This window comes from Narcine bancroftii, chromosome 6 (assembly GCF_036971445.1).
Source record: "Narcine bancroftii isolate sNarBan1 chromosome 6, sNarBan1.hap1, whole genome shotgun sequence".
Lineage (NCBI taxonomy): Eukaryota > Metazoa > Chordata > Chondrichthyes > Torpediniformes > Narcinidae > Narcine > Narcine bancroftii.
This window is the reverse complement of record NC_091474.1, coordinates 254,084,790-254,098,776: the sequence shown is the minus strand read 5'-3', so window position 1 is coordinate 254,098,776 and position 13,987 is coordinate 254,084,790. Positions and strand designations below refer to the sequence as shown.

The window sequence follows — 13,987 nt, the reverse complement described above, 5'->3', positions numbered from 1 at the left end:
TTGAACCTTTCCCTGTAACTCAGTTCCTGACATTCGGGCAACATCCTAGTCAATCTTCTCTGCTTCTACCTTATTTTGATCTTTCCAGTAGTTTGGTGACCAAATCTGCACACAATTCTCCAAATTGGGCCTCGCCAATGTCTTATACAACTTCACCATAACATCCCAGCTCCTGGACTCAATACTTTGATTTATGAAGGTCAATGTGCTAAAAGTTCTCTTTACAACCCTGTCCACCTGTGATGGCACTTTCAGGGAATTCTGTAACTGTATTCCCAGATCCCTCTGTTCTACCCCACTCCTCAGTGCCCGACCATTTACTGTGTACGTCCTTTCTTGGTTTGTCCTTCCAAAATGCAACACCTCCCACTTGTCTGCATTAAACTCCATCTGCCATTTTTCAGCCCATTTTTTGCAGATCCCTCTGCAAGCTTTGAAAACCTTCCTCACTGTCCACAACACCTCCAATCTTAGTGTCATCTGCAAACTTGCTGGTCCAATTTACCACATTATCATCCAGAGCATTGACAACAAACAACAATGGTCCCAGCACCGACCCCTGAGGCACCACTAGTCACAGGCCTCCAGTCTAAGAAGTATCATCCACTACTCTCTGGCTTCTCCTGTCAAGCCATTGTCGAATCCAGTTCACTACTTCACTATGAATCCCAGCGCCTGAACCTTCCTGACAAACCTCCCATGTGAGACCTGGTTAAAGGCCTCACTAAAGCCCATGTGGACAACATCCACGGCCTTTCCTTCATCAACTTTCTTGGTAGCCTCCTAGATAAAACTCTACAAGATTGGTTAAACGCGACCTATCTCCACAAAGCCATGTTGACCATCCTTAATCAGTCTCTGGCTAAACAAATAATTATATATCCGATCACTTAGATCACACCTTCCAATAATTTACCCACTACTGACTTCAAACTCACCTGCCTGTAATTTCCATGGTTACTTTTGGAGCCTTTGTTAAACAATGGAACAACGTGAACTCCCCTCCAATCCTTCAGCACCTCCCCCATGGAGGACATTTTAAATATTTCTGCGAGAGCCCCTGTAATTTCTACACTCGCCTCCCTCAAGGTCCGAGGGAATATCATGTCTACCCTGATTTGCTTCAAGACAGAACTCAATCCCATGACTGATGAAGGCCAATGCGCCAGATACCTTTGTACCTGCTCTATCTACATGTGCGGTGACCTTGGTGGATGTGTGGAGGTGAACCCCAAGGACCCTCTGTTAATTCACAAGGAAGACCATTCTGAATGTACGCATCCAATGTTCCACGGAACCAGAGCCCTCATGATGCTTGGACTGAGTCTCTCTTCTCAAATGCCTGGCTAAAAGAATGAAGAACAGAAATTTGCAGACGCTGTGATTGAAAAAAAAATAGGTCGGAGTCCATATCAATCAAAAACAAGCCTGTCTCAGACTCCAGATCAAAATCAAGCCAGTCTTGGACTCCAGATTAAAATCAAGCCAGTCTCGGAGTCCAGATCAATCAAAAACAGGCTGCTCTCGGACTCCAGATCAATCAAAAACAGACCGGTATCGGACTCCAGATAAAAAAACAGGCCGGTCTCGGAGTCCAGATAAAAAAAAGGCCAGTCTCAGATTCCTGATTAATCAAAAAGGCCAATCTCGGACTCCATATGAATCAAAAACAGGCCAGTCTCGGAGTCCAGATCAATCAAAAACAGGCCAGTCTCCGACTCCATATAAATCAAAAACAGACGGTCTCGGACTCCAGATCAATCATAAACATGCAGATCTCGGAGTCCAGATCAAAAACAGGCCAGTATCGGAGTCCAGATCAATCAAAAAGAGGCCGGTCTCAGATCCAGATCAATCATAAATAGGCTGGTCTCTGATTGTAGATCATTCAAAAACCGGCCGGTCTCGGACTCCAGTTCAATCAAAAACAGACTGGTGTAGGAGTTCAGATCAATCAAAAACAGGCCGAAGTCTAAGTCCAGATCAATCATAAACAGGCCGGTCTGGGACTCCATATGAATTAAAAACAGGCCTGTCTCGCACTCCAGATCAATAATAAAACAGGCCAGTCTAGATCAAAAGCAGGCCGGTCTCAGACTCCAGATCAATCAAAAACAGGCCGGTCTCGGAGTACAGATCATTCAACAACAGGCTGGTCTTGGACTCCAGATCAATAATACAACAGGCCAGTCTCGGAGTCCAGATCGATCAAAAACAGGGTGGTCTCGGAGTCCAGATCAATCAAAAACAGGCCGGTGTCAGACACCAGATCAATCATAAACACACAGGTCTCGAAGTCCAGATCAATCAAAAAGAGGCTGGTCTGGGACTCCATATGAATTAAAAACAGGCCGTTCTCAGACTCCAGATCAATTATAAACAGGCCGGACTCAAACTCCAGATCAATCATAAACAGGCCAGACTCGGCGTCCAGATCAATCAAAAACAGGCCGGTCTCGGACTCCAGATCAATAATAAAACAGGCCGGTCTCGGAGTCTAGATCAAAAGCAGGCCGGTCTCAGACTCCAGATCAATCAAAAACAGGCCGGTCTCGGAGTACAGATCATTCAACAACAGGCCGGTCTTGGACTCCAGATCAATAATAAAACAGACCGGTCTCGGAGTCCAGATCAAAAGCAGGCTGGTCTCAGACTGCAGATCAATCAAAAACAGGCTGGACTTGGAGTCCAGATCAAAAACAGACAAGTCTCGGAATCCAGAGTCAATAAAAAACAGGCCGGTCTTGGACTCCAGATCAATCAAAAACAGGCTGGTCTCGGAGTACAGATCATTCAACAACAGGCTGGTCTTGGACTCCAGATCAATAATACAACAGGCCGGTCTTGGAGTCCAGATCGATCAAAAACAGGGTGGTCTCGGAGTCCAAATCAATCAAAAACAGGCCGTTCTCAGACTCCAGATCAATCATAAACAGGCCAGACTCGGCGTCCAGATCAATCAAAAACAGGCCGGTCTCGGACTCCAGATCAATCATAAACAGGCCAGTCTCAGAGTCCAGATCAATCAAAAACAGGCCGGTCTCGGAGTCCAGATCATTCAACAACAGGCCGGTCTCGGAGTCTAGATCATTCAACAACAGGCCCGTCTCGGAGTCCAGATCAAAAGCAGGCCGGTCTCAGACTCCAGATCAATCAAAAAGAGGCCGGTCTTGGAGTCCAGATCAAAAACAGGCTGGTCTTGGATTCCGGATCAATAAAAAACATGCTGGTCTTGGGCTCCAAATCAATCAGAAACCGGCCTGTCTCGGACTCCAGTTCAATCAAAAACAGACCGGTGTAGGAGTTCGGATCAATCATAAACAAGCCAAAATCGAAGTCCAGATCCAGCACAGAAGAGTGGCCACACTCACAGCCCGGGCCAATGGTCACATTCCCAATCTGGGCCAATTGACACCTTCCCAGCCCAGGCCAGGCCAGTGGCCACATGCCCAGGCCAGTGGCAACATTCTCAGCGCAGGCCAATGGATGCATTCCCAGCCAATTCCAGTCCCATATTCCCAGCCTGGGCCAGTGGCCACATTCCCCATCCAGGCCAATGGCCACATTCCCAGCCCAAGCCAGGCCAGTGGCTACATTCCCAGCCCAGGCCAATGTTCACATTCCCAATCTGGGCCAATTGACACCTTCCCAGGCCAGGCCAGTGGCCACATTCCCAGCCCAGTGGCCACATTCCCTGCCCAGGCAAGTGGAAACGTTCTCAGTGCAGGCCAATGGATGACAATAGACAATAGGAGCTAGAGTAGGCCCTTCGGCCCGTCGAGCCAGCACCGCCATTTTACAGATCATGGCTGATCACTACCATCAGTACCCCTTTCCAGCCTTATCCCCATAACCCTTAACTCCTTTGCCCATTCCAGTGCCCACATTCCCAGCCTGGGCCAGTGGCCGCATTCCCAGCCCAGGACAGAGGCACTTTCCCAGCCTGTTCCAAAAGCCACAGATCCAGCCAAGGACAGAGACCACTTCCCCAGCACAGGCCAATGGCCACAATCCCAGCCTAGGCCAGGCCAGTGGCCGCATTCCCAGCACAGGAAAGAGGCCACATCCCCAACCCAGGCCAGTGGCCCCCAGCCCAAGCCAGTGGCCCCCAGCCCGGGCCAGTGGCCCCCCCAGCCCGGGCCAGTGGCCCCCCCAGCCCGGGCCAGTGGCCCCCCCAGCCCGGGCCAGTGGCCCCCCCAGCCCGGGCCAGTGGCCCCCCCAGCCCGGGCCAGTGGCCCCCCCAGCCCGGGCCAGTGGCCCACCCAGCCCGGGCCAGTGGCCCCCCCAGCCCGGGCCAGTGGCCCCCCCAGCCCGGGCCAGTGGCCCCCCCAGCCCGGGCCAGTGGCCCCCCCCAGCCCGGGCCAGTGGCCCCCCCAGCCCGGGCCAGTGGCCCCCCAGCCCGGGCCAGTGGCCCCCCCAGCCCGGGCCAGTGGCCCCCCCAGCCCGGGCCAGTGGCCCCCCCAGCCCGGGCCAGTGGCCCCCCCAGCCCGGGCCAGTGGCCCCCCCAGCCCGGGCCAGTGGCCCCCCCAGCCCGGGCCAGTGGCCTGTGGCCAGACCAAGATGGCCGCCTCCTATCACCGGCTCAGGTCGGAGCCGCCATGCGCGTGCGCAGCGCCCCGGCTCCCCTTGCCTCCGTGCGCCTGCGTCACGGCACCAAGATGGCGGCCCCCAGCGCGTCGTACCCGGTCGAGTTGCGCCTTTGCCGGCGTCTCCCCCCGCATCAGCACCCGCTGCAGGTCTTCCTATCCCGTGCGGCCTTCGCTGCCCTGTCCCCTGGCCCCGGCTCCGTGCCTCGTACCGGCTCGGCCTGCGTGTTGTCCCTGCACCCCGGGCCCGGACCTGGGCCCACACTCTTCACCGCCGCCACCGTCATGGACGGGGAGCCCCCGAGGGAGGCGGCAGCGCCCGTGCCCGGGAGGCCCCATGAGGCGGTCCCTGGGGTAGGAGTAGAGGGGTTCCCTGCGGCAGGGGGGCAGGAGGGGATCCCTGGGGGAGGGGGGCAGGAGGGGATGCATGGGGCAGGAGAGGGGGAGGCGGGGTCTGAAGGAATGCTGAGGGTCCGCTGGGCAGGAGAATGGGTCTCAGGAACAGGAGGACAGGAGGGGGTCTCCTGGGCAAGAGGTGAGAGGGTCCCCAGGGCCAGGGAGGGGTTGTCTGGGCCACAGGATGAATTGGTGTGTCCAAGTGGGGGATGGGTCCAGATTTACACCAGCAAGCTCTTCGCTGCACACTATGGGCTGTGGGCAGCGGAAGAAGATGTGCCGGGGTTGCGTGTGGAGAGTCGGCCCCTGCCCCCTGGCGCGCCAGCCTTGCTGCGAGCCTCGCTGGTGCAGTCGGTGCCCAGCCTGAGTCGGGTGGTGCTGGGTGCGCGTTCCCGAGCCAGCCTGCGTTGGGCCAGTTCCCCGGCCTTTGCCGACGGGCTGCTGGTCCTTGTGTGCCAACGGCAGCCTGTCCTCCTGCGGCAGGGTGATGTCCCCGTGGTGCCCTACCACCCCTTACTGGGAGAGGATAGCGAGCAGGTCATTTCCCGCCTCCTGGAGCTGGTGGTGCTGGAGTGCCAGCCCGTGCTGCAGGGAGTCCTGACTGTCAGCACCAGCTTGGTGCTCACCGATTTCCGGGATCCCGGGGAGGGGCTCCCCACACCACCGCTCTATTTGCTGCAGCCTCTCTATGTCTCTGACTTTGCCCACTATGCCCGTGGGCTCTGGGCTTCAGGCCTGGGACTGGAGTCGGAGAGGCCCACAGATTTCCTATCCTTCCTGCAGGCCTTGGAGTGCAGGCTGGAGGTGACGTTGGCTGATCTGCCAGGCCTGGCTTTGAGAGGCGAGCTGAGGGTGGGTGAGGAGATGCCTGACCTGGACAGCTGCCTGCTGCTCAGTAGGCGTACCCTGTACCGGCTGGGCCTCTTCCACCACCAGTGGGTGCTGGTTTCCTGTCTGGAGCCGGCCACTGAGGGCCCGCAGCCTGGGGGCGAACTGGAGAGCCCTGGGCTGGAGCTGGCGTGCTGCAATGGGGCTGGGATCCTGGGGAGGAGCAGTGCACAGCGGCCTGCAGTTGAGCTTCTGGCTTGCGTGTTGGTGCTGGAGGCCAGCCAGGGGAGCATCCTGCAGCTGGGGCAGGACATGGCAGCAATCTCCCATACCATGTGGTTCAACGTCACCAGAGGAGCACCAATGCCCACCTCCCACAGGACACTGAGAGTCAAGGTAGGTTGTGTGTTCCAGGACCACTCAGTTCTCTACCTGGAGTAGAGAGGAGGGCCCCCTCAACTGCACTCACTGTAACTTTATTGCTGGGAGTTATGACCAGAGTTTTATAGAGGCTGCAACTCAATCCCCTGACTAATGAAGCCCAGCATCCCATAGACCTTCTTAACCACCCTATCACCCTGTGTGGTGACCTTGAGGGATGTATGGATTTGGACCCCAAGGTCCTTCTGTTCATCCACACCCTTCAGTAATGACCATTAACCCTGGACTCAGCCTCCTGGTTTGTCCGTCCAAAATGCATCACCTCACACTGATCCGGATTGAACTCCATCTGCCACTTTTTTGCCCAACTCTCCTTCCTGTCGCTATCCTCTTGTAACCTTCGACAACCTTCAGCTCCATCCACAACTCCTCCAACCTTCGTGTCATCTGCAAACTTCCTGACCCATCCGTCCGTCTCTTCACTCTGGTCATTTATAAACATCACAAAGAGCAAGGAGTCCCAGAACAGATCCCTGCGGCCCCTCCACTAGTCACCGACCTCCAGGCAGAAAACTTTCCTTCCACTACTACGCTCTGCTTTCTACAGACAGGCCAATTTTTTATCCACATGACCAAGGTTCCCCTGATCCGGTGCCTTGTGACTTTCTGGATGAGTCTCTCATGGGGAACCTGGTCAAATGCCTCGTTAAAATCCACGTTGACCACATCTACCGCCCAACCCTCATCAATTTCTTTTGTTACCTCCTCAAAAAACTCTATTAGATGTGAGGCTAGACCTTCCCTTCACAAAGCCCTGGTGACTATCCTTGAGTAGACTGGACTTCTCCAAATGCTCATAGACCCTGCCCTTAAGAATCCTCCCCATTAGTTTCCACCCCACTGACGTCAGATTCACCCATCTAGAATTCCCAGGATTCTCCCTATTACCTTTTATAAACAAGGCGACTACATTTGCCGTTCTCCAATCCTCCGGCACCTCCCCTGCAGCCAAAGAGGATTCAAAGATCATCGCTCCTGCCCCAGCTATCTCTTCCCTACCTTCCCACAGCAGCCTGGGGTACATCGTGTCCGGCTCCGGGGACTTATCAATCTTGATGTGTTTAAGTAGATCCAACACTTCCTCTTCCTTAATCTCCACATTGTCCAGGACACAGGCCCATTCAATTCCAACCTCACCCTGATCAAGGTCCTTTTCCCTTGTGAATACTGATATAAAGTTTTCATTCAGACCCTCCCCAACCTCCTCCACCTCCAGGTACATGTTCCCTCCTTTATCCTTTAGTGGCCCCACCTTCATTCTCACCTTCATTGTACCTGCATGCTCGCCTTCAGAGACTGATGTACAAGTACCCCTAGGTCTCTCTGCACTTCCCCATCCCTTAATCTATTGCCATTCAAATAGTCATCTGCCCTCCGGTTTGTATTACCAAAGTGGATAACCTCACATTTATCCACATTGTAGTGCATTTGCCATGGATCTGCCCAGTCCCTCAATTTATCCAAATCACACTGGAGCTTCCTGACCCCCTCTTCCGTGCACACAACCCCTCCTAGCTTAGTGTCATCTGCAAATTTGGAGATATTACATCCAATCCCCTCATCCAGATCATTAATGTGAATTGTGAACAGCTGGGGTCCCAGTACAGATCCCTGTGGCACCCCACTGGTCACCGCCTGCCACTCAGAAAACGAGCCATTTATCCCAACTTTCTGTCTTCTACCTGCCAGCCAGTTCTCAATCCACATCAATACTTTGCCCCCAATCCCATGAGCCTTGATTTTGGAAGCCAGTCGTTTATGCGGGACCTTATCGAAGGCCTTTTGGAAGTCCAGGTACACCACATCCACTGGCTCTCCCCCATCTATTTTACCTGTCACCATCTCAAAGAATTCCAATAGATTTGTCAAGCACGATTGACCTTTTGTAAATCCATGTTGACGCCGTCCGATCGGGATGGTGTAATACTGGATCTCCTGTTAGGGAACGAGCTAGGTCAGGTAGCGGACATTAATGTTGGAGAACTAATTGGGTCTAGTGACCATAATTCTGTTATTTTTAGGGTAGTTTTAAGGAAGAGCAAGGAGAGGCCTAAAGTTGAGGTTCTGGATTGGAAAAGAGCAAATTTCGTAGGAATAAGGGATTTGGGGAGTATTGAGAGGGACAGGATATTTTCAGGTAAGGATGTTAATGAAAAATGGAGGATATTCAAAAAAGAAATTTTGAGTGTACAGAGTAGTTATGTCCCAGTCTGGATCAAAGGAAAGGCTGGAAGTCATAGGGAGGCTTGGTTTTCGAGGAATATTGGAAATTTGGTTAGGAGAAAAAGGGAGGTGTACAAGAGGTATAAAGAGCAGGGAGCTGAGAAGTTGAAGGAGGACTACAAGGAGTGTAGAAGGAATCTTAAGAAAGAAATTAGAAAGGCCAAAAAAAGGCATGAAGAGGCCTTGGCTGACAGAGTAGAAATAAATCCAAAGGGTTTCTATAAGTACATTAAAAGTAAAAGATTAGTGAGAGATAAAATTGGACCCCTTGTAGATAGCGAGGGTAGGCTGAGTGAGAAGTCTGAGGAAATGGGGGAAATTTTAAATGATTTCTTTGCCTCCGTATTCACTAGGGAAAAAAATGTTCAACCAGTTGAAGTAAAGAAAAATAGTGGGGAGGTCATGAAGCATATAAGGATAACCGAGGAGGTAGTGATGGCTGTGTTAAAAAAGATAAAGGTGGATAAATCTCCCGGACCGGACAAAATATTCCCTAGGACACTCAGGGAGGCTAGTGGACAGTTAGTGGGGCGATTAACAGAGATATTTAGGATGTCACTGGCCACGGGGGTGGTACCAAAGGATTGGAGGGTGGCGCATGTGGTTCCTCTGTTTAAGAAAAGGTCCAAATGCAAACCTGGGAATTATAGGCCTGTAAGTCTGACGTCTGTGGTGGGCAAGTTGATGGAAAGTGTTCTGAGGGATCCTATTTACAAATTTTTGGAGGTACAAGGATTGATAGGGAGTAATCAGCATGGTTTTGTCAGGGGTAGATCATGCTTGACAAACCTGATTGAGTTCTTCGAGGGGGTTACAAAAAAGGTTGATGAAGGGAAAGCTGTGGATGTTGTCTATTTAGACTTTAGTAAAGCTTTTGACAAAGTTCCCCACAGGTGGTTAGGAAAAAAGGTGGAGGCATTAGGTATAAATAAGGAGGTAGTGAAATGGATTCAGCAGTGGTTGGATGGAAGGTGTCAGAGTAGTGGTAGAAAATTGTTGTCCAATTGGAGGCCGGTGACTAGTGGAGTTCCTCAGGGTTCGGTCCTGGGTCCACTATTATTTGTTATATATATTAACGATCTGGATGTAGGGGTAGAGAATTGGATAAGCAAGTTTGCGGATGACACAAAGATTGGTGGTGTTGTGGACAGTGAGGAAGATTACCGTAGATTAAAAGGTGATTTAGGAAGGCTGGAGGTGTGGGCTGAGAAATGGCTGATGGAATTTAATACAGAGCAATGTGAGGTGCTGCATTTTGGAAAGGCAAATTTAAATAGGTCGTATACATTGAATGGCAGACAATTGAGGAGTGCAGAGCAACAAAGGGATTTAGGAGTTGTGGTAAATAGTACCCTCAAGGCTGATACTCAGGTAGATGGTGTGGTGAAGAAGGCATTTGGAATGTTGGCCTTCATAAATCGGAGTTTTGAATTCAAGAGTAGGGAGGTTATGATGAAATTGTACAAGGCATTGGTGAGGCCAAATTTGGAGTACTGTGTACAGTTTTGGTCACCGAATTATAGGAAAGATATAAACAAAATAGAGAGAGTGCAGAGAAGGTTCACGAGAATGTTGACAGGATTTCAGGGTCTGAGTTCCAGGGAAAGGTTGTGCAGACTGGGGCTTTTTTCTCTGGAGCGTCGAAGATTGAGAGGGGACTTGATAGAGGTGTTTAAGATTTTAAAAGGGACAGACAGAGTAAATGTGGATAGGCTTTTTCAATTAAGAAAGGGGGAGATTGAAACTAGAGGGCATGGTTTAAGATTGAAGGGGGAAAACATGAGGGGAAATTTCTTTACGCAGAGGGTGGTGGGGATGTGGAATGAGCTTCCGGCAGACGTGGTCGAGGCGGGATCATTGGTTACACTTAAGGAAAGACTGGATCGTTACATGGATAGGAGGGGACTAGAGGGGTATGGACCGGGTGCTGGTCAGTGGGACTAGGAGGGTGGGGATTTGCTACGGCATGGACTAGTAGGGCCGAACTGGCCTGTTCTGTGCTGTAAGTGGTTATATGGTTATATATGGTTATCCCTTCTCTGCTAGTCATATGCTCCGCTATTACATTCTTAATAATGGATTCCATCATTTTTCCCACTACTGTTGTAAGGCTCACCGGCCTATTATTCCCTGCTTTTTCTCTACCCCCTCTTTTTAAATAGTGGGGTAACATTAGCTACCCTCCAATCCATGGGTACTGATCCTGAGTCTATCGAGTTCTGGAAAATAATTCTTAAAGCATCTGCTATCTGAATGGCCACTTCCTTGAGTACCCTAGGATGTAGATTATCAGGCCCATGGGATTTATCAGCCTTCAATCCCATCAATTTCCCAAGACCATGTCCTTAGAGATACTGATTTCTTTCAGTTCCTCCCTTGAATTAGTCTCTATGTTTCCCAACATCCTTGGGAGGTTATTTGTATCCTCTCTTGTGAAAACAGAACTAAAGTAAAAATTTAATTGGTCTGCCATTTCCTTATTCCCCATTATATATTCCCCTGATTCCGACTGCAAAGGACCTACTCTGGATTTCACCAATCTTTTCCTCTTGACATATTTATAAAAGCTTTTGCAGTCGGTTTTTATATTTGCCGCAAGCTTACTTTCGTAATTTATTTTTGCCCTCTTGATTAATCCCTTTGTCCTCCTTTGGTGCATCTTGAACTGTTAAAAAGGCAAATGGTATGTTGGCCTTCATATCAAGAGGGTTTGAGTATAGGAGCAAGGATACCTTACTGCAGCTGTACAGGGCCTTGGTGAGACCCCACCTGGAGTATTGTGTGCAGCTTTGGTCGCCTTATCTAAGGAAGGATGTTCTTGCAATGGAGGGAGTGCAAAGGCGATTCACCAGGCTGATACCTGGAATGGCAGGAATTACTTAGGAGGAAAGCTTGCGCAAATTGGGATTGTACTCGCTGGAGTTTAGAAGATTGAGAGGGGATGTCATAGAGACCTATAAAATTCTGGCAGGACTGGAGAGAATGGATGCAGATGGGATGTTTCCAAGGATGGCAAAATCCAGAACCCGGGGCCATGGTTCGAGGATAATAGGCAAACCATTTAGGACCGAGATGAGGAGGAATTTCTTGACCCAGAGGGTGGTGAATCTGTGGAATTCATTGCCACAGAGGGCAGTAGAGACAGGTTCATTAAATATATTTAAGAGGGAATTAGATCTATTTCTTCAGTATAAGGGTATTAAAGGTTACGGAGAGAAGGCGGGGACGGGGTACTGAACTTTAAGATCAGCCATGATCTCGTTGAATGGCGGAGCAGGCTCGAAGGGTCGAATGACCTACTCCTGCTCCTATCTTCTATGTTTCTATGACTCCTTTACCCCTTCCACCATTTCCTTGTCCTAGAGGGACAGACCGATCCAAAACCCCAGGAAAATGGTCCCTAAACTTCCTCCACGTTACTTCTGGGCTTTCACCCTTAAACATCTGTTTCCAATTTATTTTCACTAGTTCCTGCTTCGTCCCTTCATAATTAGCCCTTCCCCAGTTAAACACTTCCCCATTTTGGCTGTTTTTATCCTTATCCACGGCTATGTTGAAGCTCAGGGAGTTGGGATCACTCTCACCAAAATGCGCCCCCACCGAGGGGTCCGCCCCCTAACCAGGTTCATTCTCCAGACCCAGATCCAGTCTGGCCTCTCCTCTCGTTGGCCGGTCCACACACAGTGTCAGGAATCCTTCTTGGACACTCCTGACAAATTCAGCCCCATCCATCCCTCTTGCAGTCAGGAGGTGCCGGTCAATATGAGGGAAGCTGAAATCACCCGTAACTACAACCCTGTATTTCCCGCCATTCCAAAATCTGCCTGAATATCTGCTCCTCGGGGTTCCGAGGGCTATTTGGGGGCCTTTCGACGACTCCCAGCACAGTGAGAGCCCCCGTCCTGTTTCTGACGTCCATCCACCCCGACTAAGTGGACCCTCCCTCTGCAGCCCCTCCCTTTCTACAGCCAGTGATGCTACTTCCCCCCCTTCCCATCCTATCATTGTGTTAAGCCGAGTCTCTGGAAAGTCCTCCAGCTGCCACTCTTCGGCCCAACCCTGCATCCGTCTGCAGGTATATCCTGTTGGAACCAACAACAACCTTCTACACTCTCCACAACCTCTCCAACGTTGAATTCCATCTGCCCCCTCTCTGCTTGTCTCCCCCACCGATGTTGCACGACCTGGACTGCCCCGTAACTCCACAACCCAGACCTCAAGGCAGGTTGCAGTCGGTTAGGTTCCTGCCACCTCTCATCCTGCTCAGCCAAGTCACAGGTTTCCCACCACGACCAGTCACCAGGCTCTGACATCCATCGCACCCACACCAGGGCCTCCTCCCCTTCCACCATCTCCCAGCTTCTCCCTCCCCATGGCTTCCCAGTTCCCCCCTGCTTCTCCTCCCCACCCCCACCCTTTGCTTGCCTCCTCCCCACCCCCACCCTTTGCTTGCCTCCTCCCCCTTCCCCTCCTTCTCTAGCTCTCCCACCCCTGGTTCCCACCCTCCCCGTCTCCTTCCCCCCCACCCGGTTTCACCCCACCTCCAGCTCCCCCTTCCCGCAACCTCCTCCCACCTCCCCCAGCCCCCTTCTCCCTTCCTGAGCCGCCTTCTTCCACCTCTTGCTCTCTTCCCTTCCCCCCCCACCCCTTTCCTCACCCCCTCTTCCCTCACTCTTCCCTTGAGGTCACCTTCTCCCTGATGGTCTTTCTGTGCTCTCAGCGGTATTTCCAGGGCCTTGCATCGTCAAGGAGAGGAGTGAGGGAGAGTCATTCGCAACTGTGTGAGCCTCCTGTGGCCCACGAGGTGCACGTGGAGGTGATCCGCTCGCCCACCTACCACCCGCGGGCTGCTTCCGATGGCCTGATCTTCCAGCATTTCAGGACCAGCAGGTGGGTGCTGCGGGTCAACCCAGATCTGCTCTCGGCCCGGGACCCAGATCCCACATACCCCAAGACCCAGCCCCCATGTCCTCCCCATTACCCCAGAAACCAGCCCCCACTTACCCCACCGTTACTCCAGGACCCAGCCCCCATGTACCCACCGTTACCCCAGGACCTAGCCCCGACATACCCCAATGTTACCCCCACACCCATGTACCCCACCATTACCCCAGGTCCCACCCCCCATGTACCTCGCTGTTACCCTGGGACCAAGCCCCCATGTATCCACTGTTACCCTGGGACCCAGCGCCCATGTACCCACTGTTACCCTGGGACCCAGCCCCCATGTACCCACTGTTACCCTGGGACCCAGCCCCCATGTATCCACTGTTACCCTGGGACCCAGCCCCCATGTACCCACTGTTACCTTGGGACCCAGCCCCCATGTACCCCACCATTGCCCCGGAACCCAGCCCCCACATACCTCACTGTTATCCCAGGACCCAGCTCCCATTACCCTGGTCTGAGACCCAGCTCCCAAGTACCCCACCTTTATCACAGAACCCAGCCCCCACATACCTCACCGTTACCCCAGCCTGGGACCCAGCCCCCTGCGTACCCCACTGTGACTG

At 52.1% G+C, this 13,987-nt stretch overlaps 1 protein-coding gene across 6 annotated transcripts in view; it reads left to right on the top strand.

Moving 5' to 3' along the window:
• Positions 1–4,634: 4,634 nt before the first annotated feature.
• Positions 4,635–13,987, top strand: part of pex6 (peroxisomal biogenesis factor 6) — a 58,189-nt gene continuing 48,836 nt past the window's right edge. For 4 of the 6 annotated variants that reach the window (XM_069888013.1, XM_069888012.1, XM_069888016.1 and 1 more), the window contains exons 1-2: positions 5,042–6,206; positions 13,195–13,364. In XM_069888013.1, coding sequence (XP_069744114.1) covers positions 5,049–6,206; positions 13,195–13,364 — 1,328 coding nt within the window. In that variant the 5' untranslated portion in view covers positions 5,042–5,048. Of the gene's footprint in view, positions 4,737–5,041; positions 6,207–13,194; positions 13,365–13,987 lie in introns of those variants that run through there. The other 2 variants (XM_069888018.1, XM_069888014.1) reach the window with 2 other exon arrangements.